We start from the raw sequence: 24,641 nt of genomic DNA on the forward strand, positions 1-24,641 counted from the left end.
CGCTCTTGTTGAAGCTGTGCCTGCGCTCTAAGACACGTATGCTAAATTGACTTGGCGATGATATTTTTATTTTTGTCTGAAACATCCAGACTTTCAACTTCCCGCCCGTTCACGGCACTTCCGGTTATCATATCCGCTGATGTAGCGCCGCCGCTGGTTGTAGCCGGTTGTTGCCATGGTTTCACAGTTTTATGGATGTGGTTTTATTCATTTATTTATTTAATTTATTAATGAATAAAACTGCACAATTAAAAAAGAAATAGACAGACTACACAATTACCTTTGGACAGTTTTGACAAGAAGAACAGTGATAAAGATAGTATGTATGTATGTATGAATGTCATTAAATAACAGATTTTGTAAAAAATTGCCCTACATGAAATTGAATTAAATGGTGAAAAATAAACAAAATCCGAGCATGTTGCATCAAGCAAAATTACCACTCACAAGGAAAATTTTGTCAAATATAGGCGAGCTGGAAATCTTCATACTGTCCTACTTTTAAAATTGTATTTTTTTAGATGCAACATTATAAAATCAAATCTGGCAACAAAAGTGCAACTAAATGGAGTCCAAAAAATAAATGTTTATGGTATTTGTAATGGCAAAAAGGACATATACACTGGTTCTTAAGTTCCATCATCTTTTATTTCTTCCTTTACTACAAAGAATCAACCATGTAGTATTTGTCTAGATGCACAGCATTAGACTTTCTGTCCACAGGAGCAAAACTGCATTATTTCAGCCAACCACTCTCAAGTAGTAAACAGGGTGCACTTACTGTAAAGGCCTTAGTGGGTGATTATGTTTAGTTCTTGTGTTTTACTCATAGTGGCATTTTTCTCCACTGATGCAACTGCAGTGAAAGTTGCAATGGCTTCCACTGTAGCGTTAAATAAATAAGACCTGAGTTAAACAAAAACTAAAAACGCTCTCTCCACATATTTTCCACAACAATGAAAATGCTATTACAATATATTTAAGTAAGGCCTATGATTTCTTCAATCCACTTATACATTTTTTTAAAAAGTAAAACATGTTTTACTACATTCATGATGAGAGCACGAAAGTCAAAAAGAAATTCCCAAACCATTGTTAGCATGAAAACAAACTTGCTCGGTTGCTCTCGTTCTTTCCTCTGTGAAAAAATGCCACAGGACACCTTAGCTGTGTAGTGTTCGTCCTTAGCACCATGTTGATGAGCTATCCAGTGGTGACGCCAGGATCCACTCAAATTAGAGTTTTAATATTTACTTAAAGTTACCGTATCCTGGTGAACAGATTTAAAACTGATACAGATTCCTGAAACAAAAGAAAATAAACTTAGTTAACTGTTTGGCAGACATGAGGGGGTCTGTAATTAACAGAATAGTTTTCCCAAAAGGTGATATCTCACCTTTGTTGACCTCGTTTTACTGAACACGTTCCAGAAGCGAAGGGTCTCGTCTCCAGCTCCTGTCACTATCGCCTCACCATCCGGGGACATGGCCTGATATTATATAAAAAAAATTTTAAAAAAAGGAATAAATGTAGTCCATTAATCTGCCGGGTGTGGTGTCAAACATTGGCATCAACATGACATGACAGCACACTGACCAGGTAGAGCACTCTGTAGGAGTGTCCCGTGAGTTTGGCAACCTGAGTGAGAGCCGGATATTTCCACACCAGGATCTGGTTCTGAGAGTAGCCATGAGTGCTCACCTGCAAAAAGAGGCAACATTAGAATTCAAAGGGAGCTTTGTGTAATTCACCATGAATAAATCATACCAAGTTTAGTTAGACACATTTATGTTATTACTGCTTACTATATTTTACATTTTGAGCCAAATATATAAAACAGAATGAGGTAACACTTCACTTCAATGAGGTAACATTTTCCAGAGTATCTCAGAGGGTAAAGACCAATGCTCTGCCTCATTAGAGCTTTATTAAGAAAACACAGCACCCCATTTGTTGTCTTAATTTTGAGACACTAGTTAGAGGTTATATATTGTGTCCTAATCATGGTTTATTGAAATGTGCACATGCATCACAAGTAGCATGGATATTAACTCCCTTGGCATTGTTTTCTTGTTGAGATCTCCACAAACTAACATAAATGAAGCACAAATGTAAAAGAAATGTTATTCATCTCATTTACTATGAATACTATTTCAAAATGTGTAGAGCCTTATTTACAGTACAAGTGTTGCCTTCATGACAATTGTTTTTTATATAACTTCACTGATATGGCCACCCAGTCTACTGTGCACAGTATGTATCTGGAGTCACGTACCAGCTCATTAGCATGTTTGGACCAGGCCAGGTTGCAGACCTGAGAGCCAGTGTCCATGCACTGCAGCGGCTGTGAGGTCAAGGTGTTCCAAAACCGGATACAGCGGTCGGCAGTGCCGCCTCCAGAGGCCAGTAGGCCGTGCTGGTGGGGGGACCAGGCGATGGCTTTCACTGCAGCCAGGTGATCCATGTATGTCTGCACTGGGCTCAGCGAGGAGTGGTTCCAAACCAGCAGCTGAGGAGACAAATGACCACCACATCAGTGGATACAGCGAGTGACCGCAGAAAGAGAGGGGCAGATTGAATGACAATAACAACTGTACCTTGTTGTCGTTGCCACCGGAGGCAAGCAGCTGATGGTCAGTGCTCCACTTTAGGCCACACACTTCCTGTCTGTGACCCTGCAGTCGTCTCTCTGACTGTAGCGGAGGGGTCCGCACATCTCTCTGAAGAATCATACGATCGCGGCTTCCCGAAGACAACTGGTCTGCATTCCATGCTAACGCGCCTGCAGACAGAGCAAAGCTGAATTTATGCTTGGTCAACTTCTGTCACGAGAGAACTATCAAGAATGTTAAGATTTAATTTAGCTTAACGCTGACTTTGTAGTTATTTTGATTTCATTGTGACTGGAGTACTCCTGTTAAGGAACTTTATGACCCATATTCAGCTCATGTTCTGTTCTCACCAACTCGAGCTGTGTGTCCTTCCAGGGCATAGAGTTTCTTCCCAGCACCTGCGTCCCAGATCTGAACATAGCCTTTGTGAGTCCCTACCGCCACCAGATTACCCTAAAAACATGAAAAGTTCTACCATTAACATAAACTAAATGTACTAAAAGTGCGGCTCGACAGGTTCCTGAAGGCACTAAGTTACTTACCCTTTCGGACCACCCAACTGATGTGACTGAGTCTCCCTCCACTGATAAATCACACAACCGTGTTACCTAAGGAAAAGACAATTCAGCCAAGACACACAAATGTACTGTATTTTACACATCAAACAATTAAAATGTATGTTCTAAAATGGGTTGTGCAGACACACTGCGGTACCTGGCTGGTACAGGCACTCCACAGATAAACACATGTTCCCAGTCCGACACTGAGCACGTTGAGAGACGACCAGTCCACCAAGTTGAGGTAAAAGTCATCCTGCAGCTCCGGAGCATCCAGGACTTTGAAAGGGATCTTTGATATCTTTCGAGTTGGCTTTCTTGGTGAACGCAGCAATTTCTGACTGTAACAGAAAAAGTTGGACATAATGACACCCTGATGCCAAAACCTACATTTTCATTGTTTGCATTGTGATTATCTATAGGAGATCTAAAAACTTAAAAAAGGACGTTGACCTTTTATTGCTGACAGGTGAGAGAGAGTAGGGAGAGATGTTGGTGCCATCGTCTGGTGACGACCTTTTGGTATTGAGTGAATACTGCAAAGAAAACACAGGTAGAAACCATCATATTCTCTACCAGTGTCATTGGAAATCACTGAAGAAAAAAACTACACTGAATGTTCTACTCCTAAGAATATTGTATGTGTGTCTGATCTCACATTGTATTATCAATGTGCTATATAATTCAACATAAAGGTTGTTGATATGTTCATACAGTAAAGAGACTTCGCTTCTCTGGGGTTGACGGCTGTAGACGTCTGTCTTCTGTCTGCGGGTCCTGGATCTTCTCTATTCCTGCTCCAAGCAGCTCATTCTTCAGCAAAGCAGAGTAGGCCAGCCCATCTGCTACATGCACAAAAGATAATTTATGCATGAGCACAAAACCACAAGCCAAGGTGCACATAAGCAAGTGATAGAGGTTCAAAAATAGCCTTTATAGAATGTATTTACCTTTGACATTATCAGTAGAGGCATCTTTTGTTTTTCTGTTCTGACTTGGTGACTTCTCATTTTCCTGAAAATCACAAAGATACAGTGACAATACTGTTTTACACACAAATACTACACGCACGTTTGTCAACAAATTTACATAAAAAAAAAAATTCATACATTAATCCTGTGGAAGTTAATATTCCAGTTTGCTCCCGCTCTGGTCGGAATGAATCTGTCTCCAAGCTTACTGGGCGAGGATAAAGGAGAGCCAGTGGGTGTCCGACCGCGCAGACTCTGTGTCAGTTTCTACAAAACCAACAAATCTTTCAGTATACTAGTTTCAGAATGCATAAAACATGGGTCGCTGCTTTGATCAAGTAATTTTTAATCTAACTCAAAAAATAGTTCAGTGTTGATGTACAACATTTACATTGTTAAGGAAAACAGAACGGAAAAACACAACTCACAACAGGGCTCAAGTTGTCATTTTGAATGTTGATTTGTCGGAGGAGGCGATGTTCATACTCCGGATCCATCCTAAGGTGAAATCCTGATCCCACAGCCACAGGCTGGCAGGTTGGACACCTGGCCAACACAAAAACTTAAAAACAGAATCAGAATCAGGTTTATTACCAAGTAAGTTTTCACATTACAAAGAATATTAGTGCATAATATTAAACAGCATTGCATTGCATTGCAAGTCAAAAAACATAAAGATATATAATAAATTTTATATATATAATATATATAAAATAGATATATTCACAATACAGAATATGAGAAGAAAAAACACAAACGAAAATATATGTGCAATATATCTGTTTTTAAATGAAAGTGCTGTATACTTTGTACAGTAGATACTGCAATAAGATGGACAGCATGGATACATTTAAATGCTATTGTTTTTATTCCTGTATTCTGGAGGATAGCCCTTAATGCGGGGACATCTACAGTAATTTCACCTGCTACTCCTGCCCTATAAAATACCTCCTAATTATTTGTGTCACACTAAATAATCATAACATGTCATTTATTCTGGGTGAACTTTAACTCCCCAATGCTAACTCGATTTGGGATGAACAACAGATTAACTAGTTATTTACGTTACGGCGCAACTAACTTTCAACCAGTTCAAAGCAACGAATGGCATTTTAAATGCATTTTTCGTCGCTAAATGTCATCAAATTGACTTCTTTATATTCATGTTTGTACTAAAGCTAAAATGCTGCATGGCTAATGATAACTAGCGTTAGCTAATTTAGCTAGTGGCTAATGTAGTCATATTTACGATAAACAACATACATACAGCACCGACCGAGTCCCTGAATATCAGCACACCAGACTGGACCGACAGTTCACGGAGCTATCAGATGAAAATGAGCGATATAATTAAAGTTTTCCACTCTCAGATGGTGAAAGATACTCCAGTGTAGCTGAGATGAACATTACCGTGCATTATGGGAGTTTTGTTACCCCTGTGACGTAGAGCTCTCAAATCAAAACACGGAAGTGCTCCTTTTGTTGTCGGAGTCACGACTCTGATCCGTGATTAATGTGTTAATTAATGGAGCGATATTAGTCAGTATTACAAATATGCTTAATTTCTTACTTACAAGTATTCAACAACCGAGACAAAAACACAATCTATGCTAATCTATCCTTGACTGAACTTACCACTTGCTATTTAACTGCGTATATAACTGTATAACTGTCTGACAGTAAAGTACAAATAATTCAACCAACGCTACATGGAAAATGTTGCAGAAAAGATGAATACAAGCGAGTATAGAGCCCGTCAGTGTCTCAGTGTGGGTGATTGTCTTGTCATGTCCCAGTACCAAACATAGAGGGCGTACTAGTTCTGTTTTCTAACTCTACACACCCTCAAAAAGCCTCTGTTGTGCTCTCATAGACTGTCGACGTGCAGCTTACACTGTACCTAAAGAGGTGCAAGAAGCATTCAGGTATTTTACTTTGGTAAAAGTGGCAACACTAATTTCAACTACTACACTCAACTACTACATGTACCGCTTGACCTATATTGATACATCATCATTTATTAGTTGATTATTGATGATCTAAATCTTTAAAGAAACTAGTAACTTGTCAAGTTATCAAATAAATGTACTGATGTAAGACATATGATATTTGCCTCCAAGTATAAAATAGCATGAAATAGAAACACTCAAGTAGTATAGGTACCTCAAGTACAATACCTGAGTTAAAGTGTGTAAGTACATTCCCCACCACTGTGTAATGTGTCCCAAATCCTGAACTAGGATCAACCTACTTAACTTAACGTTTTTTTAAATGATCGCTTATCTTATTTTGCTCCCTGTTCTCATCTGCAGCCTCACACACAAACATTTCTCCAATGATACAATAAAAACAGGTGGATCTTTGCGTGAATATATTAATATCAACAACATGTAAAATATAGTAACTAATATGATACAATGCCCAAAGGAGAGATTTTCCCTCCACTTTGTCAAGCCACATTGTCCAGTACAGAACATTTTCCCTGTAGCTTGTGATGCCTGGTTCAAAGACACTTCAGTAAGGTGGATGCCTCCTGTCTGCAGGATTAAAGATTCACTCCGTTGATCAGTTTGGGTTCACTGTTCTCCCAAAATCCCAGTAAAACAGAGAACAGTAAAATCATGACCGTTGTGGAAAAAAAAAAAAAAAAACTGCAGATGTAGACTTGTGATGAAATATTTGATAATCTAATCAGGCTTGAAGCCTGGTTTTGGTTCATGACAGTTCAGATACATTTTTAGATCTGATGGCTTGTGTTCCCTCCCTCCTGTTTTAGATTATACTGCAACAGGATTATAAATTCATAATGTGTGTGTGTGATGTTTTGAGTTTGTTTACAAGTTTTGTATTCATTCAAAAAAACTGCTGAATGTTCTCCTCTTCATCGTTCTATACAATAATAATGTCTCTGAGGTGCACTGCTAATGAGCATGCAGCTATAACAAAAGACTGAGCACAGTGCCTTTAATGCTGGCAAGTGTAGTGATAATAATCACACACTGAGCGCACACAGGGCCCCATGTGAACTTCACTGTGTGCTTTCTGGTGAGTGAGCCAATAGAAATTTACCACATCGGACACACAACATAGTTCTACAAGTGTGAAGGAAGCACCCCCACCCTCTCTGTGTCTGTCTGTCTGTCTGTCTGTCTCTCGCAGACACACCCACACAACACTGGCGCCAACAAGCAAATCCTTCCTTCCACCCCCCCCACCCCCCTTAACTGACCTCTAATTATGTCATGCGAAAAAGCTGTGTCCCATTGAAAAGCTCTCTTAATCAAACCCAATTAATTCCGCTATTTTCCCTTATTGTCCTTTGCAAGGAACGCGTCCTTCCAATAAGACTGTTAACTCCAGCCGTGGCCCTTTCAGATCTGCTGGGGTGCAGGAGCGAAATAATAGATTGCACAATTAATCAATTAGTCATTAGGGCCTCAGTTGTTCTTAATGAACACAGTAACTGTGGTGTAGGGGTGAGCTATAGGACTTGTGTTCCTATTTGCAGTTTATATAGTACAAAGCAAAACAACTGTGCAAATGAAAGAATTAATCGCCTTCATGATTTTCTGAAAAACATATACTTTATAGTGCTCTTCACCTATAATTGCCTGTAGTTTCCTCACAAATTCGCAGTCTTTGCAAGCGAATTGCAACATAATTCAAGTCTGTTAGAGTAACAGAAAACAGAAATCCAAATATGATATCTAAAATCTCATTTAGCTCACATTGACTTGCTCTCTCTACACTCTCTAAAACTCTCTATAAGACCTTTTTTATGTTGACCTGTTGCTATTAAAGACACTGAATGTTAACCATTAAAATGGCACAGCATTTGAATAAAGCTATGTTAGCAGTATTTTTGTCATTGCTGATACACAGTTGTTGTAATGCAAAGGCCTAATGATTAAATGCTCAGGCTGTGAGGTGATACAGGACATTTCTGTTGCTGTGGTTGCTGTTTTTGTGGTCAAAGTTTTTAATTCTGAAGTCAGGAAAAGTCTCTAGGCAGTCAAATATCAAGTCTCTTGACAGAGTAAGGCTGTGGGATACAATCAATCCCTCCAAGTAAGTAAGAAGTAGTAATGGTGCATTAAGAATATCTATTACATAAATGTGCATCTGCATTTCTGTGATACACGTCTGACTGAAGTCAAGTCTCAAGTCTCCATATCTTCTGTGTATCTTCTTATGTTTCAGCAGTAATGAAACTTGAGATTTATGTTGACATATATTGTCCCAAGTACCGGGTCAGGAGGATTAAAGTGTTCGTGTGCCTGACCATCACAACACTCAGGATTTTTGCCATCTTCAGCTTTAAGCAGTATGTGGACAGATTGATTTTCTGATGTCCAGATTAGATGAGGTTATGTTTGGGATTTAATGCTGTTACAAAATAAGTGCGTCAGCCAGGAACACTGAACAGAAACAATGTTAACATCATATATTGATGCTCATGCAATGTGGACAGTTGTACTAATTATTGTCTTTCTCTCAGTACTTTTGGCACTCACTGTCAAAATGATCAGTAGGTTTAGAAAATACGTACATCTTTAGAGAGGTTCATCCACTTAGCAGGATGTGAGATAGAAAGTATCTTACAACAGTCGCAGCTAAAATCTTATTTGACTCATATTTGAATAAATTAGAGATTTTGCATGGCAGAGGAAAAACTCTCCACCAGAACTTTTCTTCCATGTTGATGTGCTGCTGCTCTTTTTCCCATGCTTTTCTTTGTGCCACTCACTCTGGCTAAACGCATGCCTACCCCGGCCCCTGGCTGTGGCTATAGCCCCGACCCGGCCCCAGCTGAGCAGTGCCAAGCTTTCCAGCAGTTAGTTAGTGTCTGTCCAGGCCCGGCTCGGCCCGGCCCGGCCCAGGTACTAATCCTCAGGCTGTCAGAGAACCCCGCTCTGAACTCATCCTGCAACACAGGAAAACGCTCTAATTGGGGGATTTTCTACATCATTAACTCTGATGAGCAGCCATCCCTCCTTCCCTCCCCTCTTCCTCTCCACTCTTACTCCCTCCATCTCTCCCCCTCTCTCTCCCTCTCTCTCTCTCTCTCTCTCTCTCTCTCTCTCTCTCTCACTCCCACACTTTTCTCGTGCTTAATCTCTTTCTCAGTGTTTCTCTTTTTCCTTTCTCCCACTCAGACTTCCTCACATTCTGTCTCTCCTTTCATCCTCACTTGTCCTAAGCTTTTTTCTTACTTCTTCATCCATTCAGCATGATGTTTGTTTAGCTCTTTGGGAACATCGTGAGATGTGATCCAAAAAAGAAAAATCAACATGTGAAAGTAGTGAAAGTGCTGAAAAACACTATTGTCTTACATGTGTATTTGCTACCCTTAATAGAGAGTACAAATGCAGATTGTGTAATCCCTGAAATTGTAGTTCAAACGTGGGTTTACTTTATTTTTCTTTACAGTCACATGACTCATAACTTGCTTTTACTTTGGTTCCAACCAGCCCCAGTTTGTGCCTCTCATGTATTAACATTGATGTTTGAGTCCCAGAACCTCCGATTTCCTGAAAAAGAAATCGTTGGTATTCTTTGTAGACCACAAAAGGTCATTCAACAAAACTTACGGCTGTTTGTGTTTTATTTGTAGAATCCTGAAAGACTCCTTAAAACATTTGGATGAAAGAAATATTCTGTCTGCCGGGCAATTAAAAAAAGATTTTTATGTCATTTCTCAAGTTGCAACTCATTTTTCCAAATCCCGATAGCTGGAAATCACTTATGTCCTTGCCTTATTTGTTAAAGACATAGACAATATGAACACATTATTTTGCATGTATACAATATTGGAAAAGATCTCAATAAACACTAATATCAATTACAAAGAATAATATAACCCATAGATTCTTTAAAAAGTTTGGTTTGGAAAAAGTGGCACCAACTTTGGCACAAGCATTTTTTATTGTGCAGCAGACTGTTAGCATTCTGGATTCTGGCTTCAGAGCAGCAGTACATGTTATTAAATGGCCTTCTGGGTTTATAAAAGACCAACAAGTATTTATTTTTCTGAAAATCAGATGCTCAGCTCTCTGTCTTGAATGTAATGGTAAATAATGAGAGGCGCAGGCCAACAGCACACCACTGAATCACTTCAGTTACATGCACTGACCTACCCATATGGCTCCTGTACTGAGGTCCATCCAGGCCTCCATCTGTCCAAGAAAGTGATTCACATGCTGAGGAGGCCAGCTAGCACGGCGGCACTGGTCCCTCTGTGAACATGTGTTGCAGCGGCTGAGCCTGCCGGCTTGCCGGCCTGCCTGGGGGCAATTAGGGAGTCGGGCCCTGTGGTCAGAGGCCCCCCTGGGAAGCCCTGATTGATTGGAGTCTCATCTTCCTAACAGGCTGGCACCCTGCCACCAAACCATGGAACAGCAGAGAGGGCTGGGAGGGGTAAAAAAAAAAAAAAGAGAGAAAGAGCTCTTATATGACACAGAGAGACAGGGCACAAGTGTTGGAGGAAAAGAGAGAAAAATGTCTCTGCCCATGTATGTCAGATGATAACGATTATACTGTAGTAATCTTGGATTGCTCTTTAGACTTAGTGGGGTAAAAAAATGCAGTGAGTGTGTGGGAATGAGTGCACAGGTCAACATGAAAGCACTGCAGTGAGAAAGTGGAGATACATATACTATCAAACTATATTTATTTTCAGTAGATCTTCATTCTTTCCAGAATATGGACATCAATGATCCAGACAAAATCAAAAAGAAAGAAAACAAAGATATCACTAAGACAGATAAGACACGTAAAAAACAAAACAACCATATAAGAAAAATATCCTGTACATTTTCACATTAAAAAAACTAAAACTGTCAAACCTCTAGTGCATTTTTGTCCATTATCTAACCTTTGGCTTGTTCTTGGTCCAATATCACATTTATGTAGTATCCTAAAGAAGCTCTTAATGTGCAAGGTAATCCTCATTTCCTCTGTGGTTGTGAGGTCCTGGCTTCGTCCAATAGGCAGTCTAAACACTAACTAACCAACATCGTTAAAAAAACTACATGAGGACAAATGACGAGCAGCAGGTGTAAAACTGTGTTTTTCCCTCTCTGAGCAGCACAACAATGGATTTGAAAACGAAACAGAAATTACATAATATTGTTGTTGTTCCTGCTGTTGTTGTAGCTGTAGTCAGTGTGGATGTGTGACTTATTGTCAGCACAACTTTCACATCACATTAAAGTGAAATATCACAACCTCACAATGGGTAGTTATGGGAAAAACCCAGCCCCCTTTTTAAAAAAAATATATATAAAAAAAGAAAAAGAAGTCTGAAATTGCACTTTAAGATGAAGGATTTTCTCTCCCTCGTATTTCGTCAAAAACGTGAACTCATGGGGTTACCAACAAGATTTCTGCACGTACACGTTCAGTTATGTGAGATGCTGCCTGCATATATAACTCTGTTTAGCTCTACTGCTCATATGAAAACACATAGTGATTAGGTCTGATGTTCTCTACATTTTAGACAATCAGAGCTTGACTCTATAACAGATGGTTAAAGACCAATATTGTTTCACTAATGAACATAGTAGCTGCAATCCATGTTTCTCCTCCTTTGATTGAGACAGGAAAAAAAACTTCCATGACAAAATGGTTACAAGGGCCTATTTAGTGCAGCCTGAGACCGTCCTCCCCCCCTTCAGTTTCAAACAAAGAGGATACACTTGGATCAATTGTGCCGAACAAAGCCTAAACTATGTGGGGTGACGCATCACACAGGGCTCTTTCTACTGCCCTGCACGTACACGCAGCCACCCAACACTGAGCTGCCAACAGGTTTTCTCCTCCAACAACCACTCAAGCAAAAACAAGGTTACTCTACTCTTTTTTCTTTTATACGTCCTTCATTCCTTCCCTCCCTCGTCTTCTTCTTTAAAGCATCTCAGCACAAATCAGAAAAGATTACAATTGTGCAGAATTATTTTTGGTATATTCTCAGCCCTGGATCACATTGAAGGTGCCATTTCTGACTCTAGTTCACTTTCCCACCAAACAATTATCTATTTTACAGTTTCTGACTTCAGAGTTGGGAGATACTTCTCTCCCCAGTCTATTTAAAGCCACGACAGTAGGCTGTCCTTGGCTGTCATCTTCCTCCAGTCATGCCAGGGTATCTCACTATAGGCTCAAATATCTAAACTGGGCAGACAGTAAGTAGCAACATAAACCATGCTATAATGGGGGAGATTAGCGTAAAAACCACTTACACAGTTTTTATAAATCAATTGATTAGTCAGACGCGCATTCACAGTCACAGACGTTGTTGTGTGTCTTCGTGCCTTGATTTTTAAAAGCTGCGCTCACATTAAACTGAGACTCTGATTAGCTGACCCATGAAAATGCGACAATTGGATTAATTAGTAAAAACACAAACTTAGTGAAAAAATGGGGAAAAGGAATGAATGAACAGCTGAGTTTAGGATGTTTTGTCTGACTCAATTTGTGATGGTTGACAGAAATAACAGTAAAGTGATGAGAACAATAATAATCCCCATATTTAGGTGATTTTCATGCTAGCATGTCATGAACAGCTGTCCTTTGACATGAGCTGTCACAAGGGTCATACAAACATCTCTACACATTTCTTGTTTTCCATTTCTTACATATATGTTCAAAGTATGTTTGTGGCTCCTGAAAACCTGCCAATATCAGTGGACAAGCAGTGGTCAACGAGGAGACTCAAGACAATGCTAAACGCTTAGAATCTGAATGTAGAACAAATATCTGGTCATTGGTGGTTTATAATTAACAATTTAACAAGATTGTGGAGTTCGCTTGTGTCTGCTTCATGTCCTTGAGATGAGGAAAAATTAAGAAAGAGTCCATAAAAGTCCATAAAACAATCCTCAGTTTTCATAGTTCAAATCCATTTCCTTTGCTCTGCGGGTAACAGATGTGTCACTGTCATTTTCACACATTTTACTCTGTTATCCTGGACCCCAAAAAATAACTTCAGCATCTCTCTTTCCCACTGTCATTCACATGGGCTGCCAGGTTTGTTAGTCACATGGGTTGCCAGGTCTTGTCCATAGACTGGATGTGTTCCTTGGCTTTCATTCTCAGTGCAGCGATACTCGAGCTGCGCTGGTCCACGTCCTCCAGAGGGTATTTATCAGGGTACGATGAGGGACACTGGTAGGGAGGAGGAGCCATACTCTGCATCCCCTGGGACATGGAGGGATGAGGATGAGAGTGAGGATGAGAGTGGGGATGGGGATGGGGATGGGGATGAGGGTGAGGATGAGGGTGAGGGTGAGGAGTGGAGTTGAGGAAGCTGTGGCTGGGGTAGCTGGGCTGGAGGCCTTGAGCTGGACCCATGAAGCCCGGGATGCTGTGGACCGGTGTAGCGCTGGACAGAGGAGAGGACAGCCAAGGGTCCAAAGGGAGAGAGTTGGTCATCGGACCCATGCTGGTGTGAACTGGTGCTGGGCGGTTGAAGGAAAGCATGGGTGAGTCATGGAGCTTCATGGTGCTGGCGTCCATTTTTTCCTGCCGACGCCATTTGGCTCTGCGGTTCTGGAACCAGACCTGGGGGATAAAATCAAGTTGTGTGACATATAAATGTTGTAAAACAAAATCATGAATTCTTGTGGGGGGTGATTTCCTGTTTACATTAATTTGGACTAGTAGTGAATACTGAAAAGTATTTCAAGTTAATCTGAGCAAAGGGATTGTTTTCCATTAACACAGTCCTTCTCAACCAAACACTCACAGTAACACTGTTACACCAAAGTTATTAAGATTGAAATGTAACCGCAAAAAACAAAAAACTGTAGCTTGACACCCACAATCTCTTGATCTGTTACACTGCAGGTGTTTTGTGTTTATGTGGCCTTTGTACAAAGAATTACTCGTCCAGTTCATCCAGAACTTCATTGCCCTGCTTTGTATTAAGCTCCAATGCCCCACTGCCGAATCTAGCCGCTCCTTTTGACCCATTTGTTCCTCTAAAGACGCCACTGTCCTGTTTAAAGACTGCATATTCTCATCCTTACAACTCTATCTGACATTGGCATTGTGTGTTTTAACACTTGGAAAGACACACCCTGCTTGCATAACTGTAACTCCCCACCTGACTGCTGACAAAGCCAAAGGCTTTTAATGGTTCTGTTGTCCTCAAGAGCACCTCAGCCTTTGTAAATGCACCAATTTAACTCTTAACTGTCAGATTGTGATGTGAGTGTCGAGTTATTCTGCTGCTGTAATATATTAAGGAATGCCTCAACACAAGAGAAAACAATAGAAAAAGAAACATGATCTCTGTGTGCCATGTGATGTTCCGTTTTATAACTATAGACTTGCTGTGGTTCCTCCTACCTGAACGCGGACTTCTGGGAGGTTGACCTTCATGGCGAGCTCCTCGCGGCTGTACACGTCAGGGTAGTGGGACTTCTCAAAGGCACGCTCCAGCTCATGCAGCTGGTAAGTGGTGAAGGTGGTGCGATTGCGCCTGTGCTTCTTCTTGGGCTGATCATCCTTGCATGGCTCAGGAGACTTGCCTTCATCGCTCTCTACACTCTTCCTCAGTTCGCTCAGTTCCTCATCACACTTGTTTGTGAATAAGCTCGTATCTGTTCAACACACAAGAAAACAGAGTATGTGTATTATTGTCATGCAAGTTTTCATGGTTTATTTAAAAAATGTGATGGATGCAACAAATTCCTAAATATGAACTAAAACGTAGAAGAAAAACAAAAGCAGGATGGTGAGTTGAAATGAAGAATGTGGTGCCCACTTTCCAGTAGAGCAGACATTAGTTTGACACCTGCAACAATAGGCTACTGTAGGTCAGTGAAGCAAGCAATCCCCTGAACTTCAATGAAGCTCGAAAGCATTCCTAATCGGATTTAGAAAAGTTGTTTCCAGTGTTTATCTTCTCCAAAGGTAAACTGTCCTCAAAATGAGCACTCCCTTTCTTTTTATGCACTGATGAGCTGTTTATTGACACTGTAAGGCTTCCACTGCAACTGAAAGCCACTCCTTTGGTCAATCCCCTTTCGTCTTCCTCTCCGTTGTTCTTCCCCCCCATAATATCATCTTTGTATTTCATCGTCATCACCAGAGAAATACAGTAAAAGTTATGTGAATCTGAATTAAATCTTTAACACTGTCAGAAAAAGACTGTTGGCTGAACTGGTAATTGAAGAATAATTGAGTTAAACAAAGTACAAAGAAGATGAACTGGCACATCAGCTGCTCTTTAATTAGACTTTAAACCTGCAATATCAGATTTTTTTTGGTTATTTGGGAGCACCAGAAAGAAGTTGACATATCACCATTCTTTATGTTGATATGATGAACATGTTAGCAAACAGCTGCTTATTATGTAGCAGCACTAGCATTCATTTGTCGTGTTTCTGGCCACCAAATATAATTCTAACATTCACTTTCTTTTTGCTCAAGTTTTGGTCTCCACCAGCTTGTGAGCTTCATTATCCACTAAACGCAGCACTATGTTCACCAGCTATTCACTAACTGTGCTGGTTGGTCTGCTGTTGGTGCTGTGCAGACAGTACAGTGGGGCTTTAAGGCTTTTTAGCCGAAAACAGCTGCCTGCTTTGGCAGAAAAACAACGCTGTGGGATTAATGAGAGTGAAAGAAAACAGTAAAGTTGCTGGCTGGACAGCTAAACAATGGCCTACAACTGTAAAGGCATATTCAGATGATATAAAAAGGTCATCACTATGAGTGAGCCCTTTCACATTGTCATTTGATATATTTAGATTAAAAAATATTGATTACAGCCCTAACCCTTAATTTACAGTCATCTTTTTGTCAAATGAGTGTTTCTAAAGCCAAGAGCAACCTTCTCCTCCTCCTGTCACTGCTTCAGTAAAACAACCGACAGTAAACAAATGTAAATGTGAGCATGTTTCCGTGACTGAGATGTGTCGATGGAGATAAAGGACGGGGTCACTGTGGTCTTTCAACTGGCAAATGGGAGCAGAGGCAAAGGCAAAGCAGGATTTTTAGGGCTTCATTTATCCACCTCTCATTAAGCAGCTATGACAAAGGCCAGGCTCTGACAAAGGCAGAGGTCAGGTCTGGTTCAGTGACCAGCTCTTGGCCTGAAGGCTGCCCACTGTTTATCAGCCAGCAGAACATCTCCGCACAGAGGCGGTGCGGTGTGTGTGTGGAGGAAAAGTTGCTCATTCAGAAGGAACTGGGCTGACTTCACAGGATAATTACATACAAAAGAGTGATGTCATTGGTGTTGATGTGTGTTAATCAAGAGAAACGTCCTCCTGGACTCAGCCACTGTATTGGAATCACTTATAATAATTTTTCAGGACGTTAGACATATTCATCTCCACTTCATTTGTGTTTCTGCCACAAAATCGCCAACCACCTGCCAGATCCTGTGTGTGAAAATAGCTTCAGATTAAACGTGATGAATTTGATTTTGAGACAGAATGATAACAATAACACCCGAATGAACTACTGTACAATCTAATCTGCACAGAAGAGAAGATTAGGGGAATTCCACAAGGGGATGGGATTGGGCTTGGGGACATAAACCCCCTACACCATCTTGTTCTGTGATTTATCTCTCAATCTCAGCCCACACAGTTCACACAGTTAATGCAACAGGCTCCGCATGGCAGCAGAGAGTAACATGGTGATTCTCAATGTACATGTGAGGGGTTGTTGTTGTAATAATATGGATTGCCATTGCAGTTTTTAAAAGTATAGACTTAAAGTGAAGACTCGTCAACATGCAAAAAACTAACATTACATATAATAATCAATGTTTTTATGTTTTAGAGCTGAATCATTGGGTGATCTCTTTTTAACTGGCTGTAGGTGTCAGAAACTGTGTTTTTAAGTTCAGAAGTATGTCTTCTTTGTGCATACTGTGCCTGTTACACATACTCTTTGATAGGCTTCCTTATCTTGTGAAAAACTTCAAAGCCTAAATATGAGTTTATACCGTTAGCCCAGGGGCCAGGTTTTTTTTTTTGTAAGATCATTAGTTCATTCTGGCCCTTGAATACATTTTGTTTGGTTGTTTGGACCATGAAAGACTGAATCTGTTTTGGTAGGAACTTTTTTTTCTGGCATTAATATCCTAACTTGAGGGCAGCAAAATCAATTCTTTCTTATCTAATTCAAATATCTGAAACATTTAACCCAGAGCTTATACTTATCCAGTGTTCCAAGACCAGAGGATTCAGAGGATTCCTAAACTTTTTCTTCAATAACAAAGTCAAACTCTGATCTGCTCAAGGACCACTGAACTCACCCAAACTAAAACTGACACCTGTTGGTGGGCGTGAAACTAAATGCAAGGTGATACTACAGTGGAAAACTCTGTCAGGATGGACACCAGCATCAGCAGCTTGACTCACCATGGTACTGCTGCTCTGTGCTGCCGTTTCTCATAGAGGAAAGGTGCCCACTGTATGTCGGGTGTGACGAGAGCTCCTGCTGCTTCCCAGGCTCTGCCAGGCCATCTATGTCCACTTTATGGGATCGTTGGGACCCAGCAGGGCTGAGCAGGGGGTCCTGGTCTTTACTGAAACCTAGAATGACATCAATGCTGTGGACGCGGCCCCCTGCAGCGATGCCCCCACCTTTCCCCATTTCGTGGAAGTTGCTGGGTGAGAGGCAGCTGTCGTCCACCATGCTCATGGTATCCAGTGACAAATGCATTCGAGCGTCTAGGCCCTGCAATCGGAGGAAAGGGATTTAAGTGATGGACCAAAGGTGCAGCTCTAAATCGGGAATCACCTGGTTAGCTTTTACGACTTCGTCGACCCCATGTAAAACCTGCTTATCCCCTTCAGAGCAGGGGGTTAAGAGTCTTGCCAGACTCACCAGAGGCTGCAGAATATAGTCTGCTAAAGAGTCTTAGTCCATACTTTTGACTTTTCTATGATTGATCAGCATTAATGGCTGCAGCATTAGTATTATGAATATGAATTAAATGCAAAATTTGCCTCAATTTTCACTTTTTATAGAATAAAGACAACATTTCTCATAAAAAAGTCGATCTAGAGCGTGTAAGTCAAAGCCTCTCGACTGGAATAAAAGAGATTTTATGATCTTGTCATTACACTGATAATGGTGCCTCCAATTTCTCTACATTTCTAGCATTTATGGCAACTACAAGTGTGACGTCTGCAGTTATGGACTGTTTCTGTAAAGCAGTTCATTCACAGTTTACATAATTTTTGGATGAAGCAATGCTTGTCTCTAAAGAAAAAATTAGGCTTATGTGTTGGAGAAGATGTATTTGCACAGAAAAGGTAAAAAAAATTAGATGAAAAAAAGCCTAAAATAGATAAATAAACAAAATAAGTAGGTATGTTAGTAAAGTTAATTGATTGGATTGGAAGTGGAAGGATTGTCGGTAAAATCTATTCTGTCTTCTATTTGTGCTGCAGTGCTATAAGAATAAATGTGTAGAGTAGCAGGAGTGTTTGGAGTTTGGATGAAAAGCATTTATTAGTTTAAAGAGCAGTTTAAAGACTCCATCCCAAGATCCACTATCCACTATCTTCTCCTACCTTTTTTGGACCCACACGTGTCCACTTTGCATGACAAGTTAACATAGTTGAAAGTCAGTGTCACTGAGAAGTGTGACAGCCATAAAACAACACCGTGGTAGAGCTTACCTTGTGGAAGTAAATAAGTTGAACTGGTAAAGTTGCTGATGCCAGTGCTCCACCTGTTCCGCTCAGCAGCTCGCCCTCCAACTTCACTCTTCCCGGATCTGCAATGTGCACCGCTCGCAGTCACTCAGGCGGCTTTGCTTACCTTGCATCTCCCTAAATGATTTCTGTAAGTAGCAAACAGTCCTGACAGAAACAATCCAATAAAGTGCAACTAAATCAACCCAACCAGTGCAGTGGACGTTCACCAGCTGAGTTCAGACGCCATGCACGCCGGCTCAGAGAGGGGAATGGAAGTGGAGAAAGACAGGGAGGGAGAGGTGGACAAAGCTGAGTGGGCGTAGGAGGTGAAACGAGGGGATTAGTAGAGGGTTATTAATTGGAATCCTTCCCCTTTAAGAGTGATTGGCAGCTGTTTTCTGCTCAAGTAATTGTTTTAAATGTCATTTCCATTCACCGCCACAGGAGGAGGCCCAGGCTAATGAAGCCTGGACAAGACTTTCTTTCATAAATGTATTGTTGTAAAGACAAAAGACCCACTGAAAGTTTTCACTAAGCACACCCAGCCCCCCATCATGTGGAACTACACGAAAAAAGGACACTTTGAAATGATAACACATGTGGTTAAAAACTAATACCACCATAAGCGTATCGTCATGCAACAAGCTGATGTTGACCTATTGAATTTTAATATAATTCTTTTCTTCATAATGTAGATGTGATTTATCCAAACTGGAAATGACTTTACTAAATAAGATGGTTTAAATTTCCCTCAAATATTTTTATTTTCTGTGAATTTCTTGTTCCGTGGTCTGTCCTCGTTCAGTTTCTGTTAAATGTGAATTACGTGCATACGTATGTAATATTTACAAAGGGGCATTTTCTTCATGATTTGACAAACCTTTTAAAAAACCTTATAGTTAGTAGTTTTTAGTATAGTTTTATAATTACAATACAGTAAGACCAGCTTGTTAATGTGGAGCAACTGGAAATGGTCACAAAGCTTTCTAATAGTGTATAATTGTTCTGTTTACTGTGTGATTATTTTACATAAATGTGCTTTTTCCTGTGTGATAAGAGATAAGATAACATAAGAGACACCGGGGAAATTCACTTGTTACAGCAGCAGAAAGTGAAGAGACAGAAAAGGTGCAGAAACAAAGCATCAGTAACAGAAGTAGTGCAAAACCAAGGGATATAAAGAATATAGAAATGAATACAAATATAAATAGATAAAAGAAAAATATAAAATATATACGTGTGTGCATTGTACAGGAGGTGTATATTGCAAGTATTGCACAGGAGAAACAAAGTGCAGGTAGTGGCTATAATATTGTCATTGTTAGAGAATAACAACAACAGACATACTGTATCTTGTTTTTGATAAATGTTGAAGTACGATGTTGTGAAAGTTATGGGTGAGACGGTTTCTTCCAGATTCAGTTTAAATAAAGTAACATACAGCTTTAATCATAATTTAGTTCTGGGATGGCCTCGTGGTTTGAGATTGTTTAAAGCTTTCATGAAATGGGTTCATGAAAGCTACTCATTATAACTCAGTTGGGCACACAGGAAAGAAACTGTTCCTCAGTCATAGAGATGAAGGAAACCCAACATGCAGTGATGATGCAGTGATGGACTCTGTCAGGGGCAAAAAATAAAAAGGGCCTCAGCTGTGTGTGCGGCCAAGATGTCATGATGCATTTATGGTGGAACAGTTCCAAACCAGTTTTATTTTAGGGCTCAGATTTAAATAATACCTACTATGCCTCTGTAATAAAAACATGGAGGGAACTATTTAACCATTTAGAGGCACATAGAGGCTAACCCATTTTTTTGTGTGTAGGGCAGCCTACATGATACTGCATCATATTTTCTCCAATTTAAGGGCACCCATTAGTGCACTGCATCACCCTGGTGGGTCCTGCATCACATGTTTTCCAGTGGAAAGGCACCCTAGAGAACACTTTATCACATTTTCTTGGACACTGGGCCACCATAGAGGGCACTTTATCCACTATAGGTGCACAGGAGGCTTTTTCACACGTCCCTTTGGATTTAAAGCTGCTGTGAACTGCTTTTAACAATGAAATGAAGACTATGTTTTAAAGTCAGACTATAAGACAAAGTTGGGGTTTGGGGCTCTGAATATTTGGATGATGTTTCTTTCTGTACTGAGCACAAAAGTTCTGGCAGCGTTAAACCGGTGGAAGTCACAAAGATCAATGTTGATCCCAGTTTAGCGTCAAACATTAGCCATGACTAAAGACGCTAGAGAGATTTTCTGTGACTGCAAACATATCTACAGCTTAAGTTAAAGAAACATTGTTTTAAATCCTGACAGCTGGTTCAGTTTACGTCTTATCTACCGGGAGACTGTACACATACACTACCGTTCAAAAGTTTGGGGTCACCCAGACAATTTTGTGTTTTCCATGAAAAGTCACACTTTTATTTATCAAATGAGTTGCAAAATGAATAGAAAATATAGTCAAGACATTGACAAGGTTAGAAATAATGATTATTATTTGAAATAATAATTTTCTCCTTCAAACTTTGCTTTCGTCAAAGAATGCTCCATTTGCAGCAATTACAGCATTGCAGACCTTTGGCATTTTAGCTCTTAATTTGTTGAGGTAATCTGGAGAAATTGCACCCCACACTTCCAGAAGCCCCTCCCACAAGTTGGATTGGCTTGATGGGCACTTCTTGCGTACCATACGGTCAAGCTGCTCCCACAACAGCTCAATGGGGTTGAGATCTGGTGACTGCGCTGGCCACTCCATTACAGATAGAATACCAGCTGCCTGCTTCTTCCCTAAATAGTTCTTGCATAATTTGGAGGTGTGCTTTGGGTCATTGTCCTGTTGTAGGATGAAATTGGCTCCAATCAAGCGCTGTCCACAGGGTATGGCATGGCGTTGCAAAATGGAGTGATAGCCTTCCTTATTCAAAATCCCTTTTACCTTGTACAAATCTCCCACTTTACCAGCACCAAAGCAACCCCAGACCATCACATTACCTCCACCATGCTTGACAGATGGCGTCAGGCACTCTTCCAGCATTTTTTCAGTTGTTCTGCGTCTCACAAATGTTCTTCTGTGTGATCCAAACACCTCAAACTTCGATTCGTCTGTCCATAACACTTTTTTCCAATTTTCCTCTGTCCAATGTCTGTGTTGTTTTGCCCATATTAATCTTTTCCTTTTATTGGCCAGTCTCAGATATGGCTTTTTCTTTGCCACTCTGCCCTGAAGGCCAGCATCCCGGCGTCGCCTCTTCACTGTAGACGTTGACACTGGCGTTTTGCGGGTACTATTTAATGAAGCTGCCAGTTGAGGACCTGTGAGGCGTCTATTTCTCAAACTAGAGACTCTAATGTACTTGTCTTCTTGCTCAGTTGTGCAGCGGGGCCTCCCACTTCTCTTTCTACTCTGGTTAGAGCCTGTTTGTGCTGTTCTCTGAAGGGAGTAGTACACACCGTTGTATAAAAAGAACAAGAATAGACTGTCGAGTTTCACATGAAAGTTCTCTTTTTCTGGCCATTTTGAGAGTTTAATCGAACCCACAAATGTGATGCTCCAGATACTCAACTAGCTCAAAGGAAGGTCAGTTTTATAGCTTCTCTAACCAGCTAAACTGTTTTCAGCTGTGCTAACATAATTGCACATGGGTTTTCTAATCATCCATTAGCCTTCTAACGCAATTAGCAAACACAATGTACCATTAGAACACTGGAGTGATGGTTGCTGGAAATGGGCCTCTATACACCTATGTAGATATTGCATTAAAAACCAGACATTTGCAGCTAGAATAGTCATTTACCACATTAACAATGTATAGAGTGTATTTCTGATTAGTTTAATGTTATCTTCATTGAAAAAACAGTGCTTTTCTTTCAAAAATAAGGAAATTTCTAAGTGACCCCAAACTTTTGACCAGTAGTGTATGTTAAACTGTTAAAAGCAAACCTGGGGTACATTTCAGGATGTCCAGTCTGCACTGATTGCTGAATGTTTTAACCTCTTCAGTACTACTGACAGTAGGACAGAAACCCACACTGTACAGCAAAACTGACTTAAAAAAAGATTAGAATTTTCCTGATGTCGCCACAGAGAACAAATATATCTAGTAGAATTTTGGGCAAACATAAAAGTCCATTAAATGATGCAAGACATCTGGAATATTTCCAAATGTTAAAATGGGGAATTAATAGTCCATGTATCTATTCTATAGTAGCTAGTTGGCCTGATGGCTGGATGTTAAGTCGTTTAATAAACTAACTGTAACACTTATGTACAACATGTTTGAACTCAGTGGTGTCCAGATTTCATTAGGTCAAGCTTTTAATACCAATAATCAAATATCTATAATATATCAATAACAGATGGACTAACATCATGAATAGTCATCAACAGTTCAGACCAGCAAACCAGAGTGTAGCACAATAACACTGTTTTGCTTCACAAACGTCCAAATGCTCAAACGGAATCACAAGTCTGTTTGCAAAATGACTCTCACTGCCATCAACAATAGCCTACGGTGCTCGTTTATCCCCTTATGATTTGGTTAATACATTTTCGTCCTTCCACTGTTTCTCTGTTATCCTAATGGAGCATAAATTGGTTAAGAAGGAGCAGTGTAGTTATCAAGCTGCTTAGTTTTATCAGATGACAATGTAAGTCCCCCTGATCCTATTAGAGGTAAAAGAAGCTGACGTGTAAATGCACAGTGTCAGCTTACTGGGGGAGGTGGAGAGAGACAGGCAAGAGACTGGGGAAGAAGACACGCAGAAAGGGTGAGGTGGTGGTGGTGGTGGTGTAACGCGGGGGCGAATTCATGTGATTCTCTATCATGCAAAAGAACGCACAAACACTTACACGCGCGCGCACGCGCACACACACACACACACACACACACACACACACACACACACACACACACACACACACACACACAGAGCACTCAGCTGTGATTGGCTCAGCTGCATTGCATGCTCTATGGGCCCCACATGTGAAAGATCTGGATAATTTTAAACCCAGTGGCTTTCACCACTGACAAATTTTCAGTGGGATGAACAGTGCTCTGTCTCCAAAACAGTATCCAGTTTTCTTTATACCTCAATGTTTCACACTACAAGCACAAAATGGTAAAGCGTTGCCAGCTACATTGACGCCAAGTCACTTTTGAAGTGTCACTCAAGCGCTAGTCGACATGGTTGTTTCAGCACTGAAAATGACTTGTAGGTCATGACTTTGTCGCTTTAAGTGTGAACATAGCATTATTCTGCATTCACATGATGTTGACAGAATGAGGAGAACAGGAAAACCTCCAATTATTCCAGGTTGCGAGTGTTCACATGCAGTTACCCCACTGCTGGCCATCTAGTCACTTCATTTAAATAGCCTAAATTATCTACATTTGTGGTTTTACGTAGGAGCAAAATCAGATACGTACAAACTTTGTATAGCTGCTTTTAGATCAAGTTAATTGATTGTATAAGTGTTCTTTTTGTATTCAGCCTTGGGACCACAGCCAATGAAGCATATTCAGCTTGAACCTTTTACACTGGAATTGAGTTTGAAAGTAATTTTGGTTGGTAAGTCAATGCGCCTGTCTGTCAAGCACCTCTAATGTCAGACTTTAACAATGAGACAGTTGGCTGCTCTTAACCTTATTTACCTAATCAAATTACGACTGCCCCCCCCAGCAGTAAACTACACTATGCACCAGGGCTTTTCAACTTCGACAGCAAGTGGGACAAATAGATAAATCAGTGGATGTTAATAATACTAATACAAATAACTTCATGGATTAAACTAGTCAAACCAGTGCATCCCTTTTCTTTCACTT

General features: G+C 40.4%; 2 protein-coding genes across 6 annotated transcripts; both read right to left on the reverse strand.

Moving 5' to 3' along the window:
- Positions 1-639: 639 nt before the first annotated feature.
- On the reverse strand, positions 640-5,539 carry LOC139203056 (fizzy-related protein homolog). Of its 5 annotated transcripts, none has more exons than XM_070832689.1 (14): positions 5,440-5,539; positions 4,569-4,702; positions 4,279-4,407; positions 4,120-4,183; positions 3,884-4,014; positions 3,623-3,705; positions 3,327-3,510; positions 3,155-3,220; positions 2,963-3,065; positions 2,598-2,782; positions 2,276-2,509; positions 1,597-1,701; positions 1,397-1,489; positions 640-1,302 (listed from the first exon to the last, which is right to left on the reverse strand). In XM_070832689.1, the coding sequence occupies exons 2-14, from the start codon at positions 4,635-4,637 to the stop codon at positions 1,261-1,263; spliced, it is 1,488 nt and encodes a 495-aa protein (XP_070688790.1). In that variant the 5' UTR covers positions 4,638-4,702; positions 5,440-5,539; the 3' UTR covers positions 640-1,260. The 5 variants fall into 5 exon arrangements, with proteins under 5 accessions (XP_070688790.1, XP_070688791.1, XP_070688789.1 ...); XM_070832690.1 differs by having other exon boundaries at positions 4,569-4,686; positions 5,417-5,539; XM_070832688.1 differs by having other exon boundaries at positions 5,417-5,539.
- Positions 5,540-13,176: 7,637 nt separating this feature from the next.
- Positions 13,177-17,826, reverse strand: rx1 (retinal homeobox gene 1). The gene is made up of 4 exons (XM_070832702.1): positions 17,523-17,826; positions 14,491-14,744; positions 13,434-13,701; positions 13,177-13,355 (listed from the first exon to the last, which is right to left on the reverse strand). The coding sequence occupies exons 1-4, from the start codon at positions 17,824-17,826 to the stop codon at positions 13,177-13,179; spliced, it is 1,005 nt and encodes a 334-aa protein (XP_070688803.1).
- Positions 17,827-24,641: the final 6,815 nt, after the last annotated feature.

This window comes from Pempheris klunzingeri, chromosome 6, assembly GCF_042242105.1.
Source record: "Pempheris klunzingeri isolate RE-2024b chromosome 6, fPemKlu1.hap1, whole genome shotgun sequence".
Taxonomy (NCBI): domain Eukaryota; kingdom Metazoa; phylum Chordata; class Actinopteri; order Acropomatiformes; family Pempheridae; genus Pempheris; species Pempheris klunzingeri.

Excerpts from the sequence above, each read along its gene's own strand:
- LOC139203056 (XM_070832689.1), bottom strand. The coding sequence starts at position 4,637 with ATGGATCCGGAGTATGAACATCGCCTCCTCCGACAAATCAACATTCAA. Across the intron at positions 3,221-3,326 it reads GGAGTGCCTGTACCAGCCAG|GTAACACGGTTGTGTGATTT; the intron begins GTACCGCAGTGT and ends TCTTTTCCTTAG. Across the intron at positions 2,510-2,597 it reads CCGGTGGCAACGACAACAAG|CTGCTGGTTTGGAACCACTC; the intron begins GTACAGTTGTTA and ends TTGTCTCCTCAG.
- rx1 (XM_070832702.1), bottom strand. The coding sequence starts at position 17,826 with ATGCATTTGTCACTGGATACCATGAGCATGGTGGACGACAGCTGCCTC. Across the intron at positions 13,702-14,490 it reads TCCCAGAAGTCCGCGTTCAG|GTCTGGTTCCAGAACCGCAG; the intron begins GTAGGAGGAACC and ends TTTATCCCCCAG. Across the intron at positions 13,356-13,433 it reads CCACAGCTTCCTCAACTCCA|ATCCCTCCATGTCCCAGGGG; the intron begins CTCCTCACCCTC and ends ACTCTCATCCTC.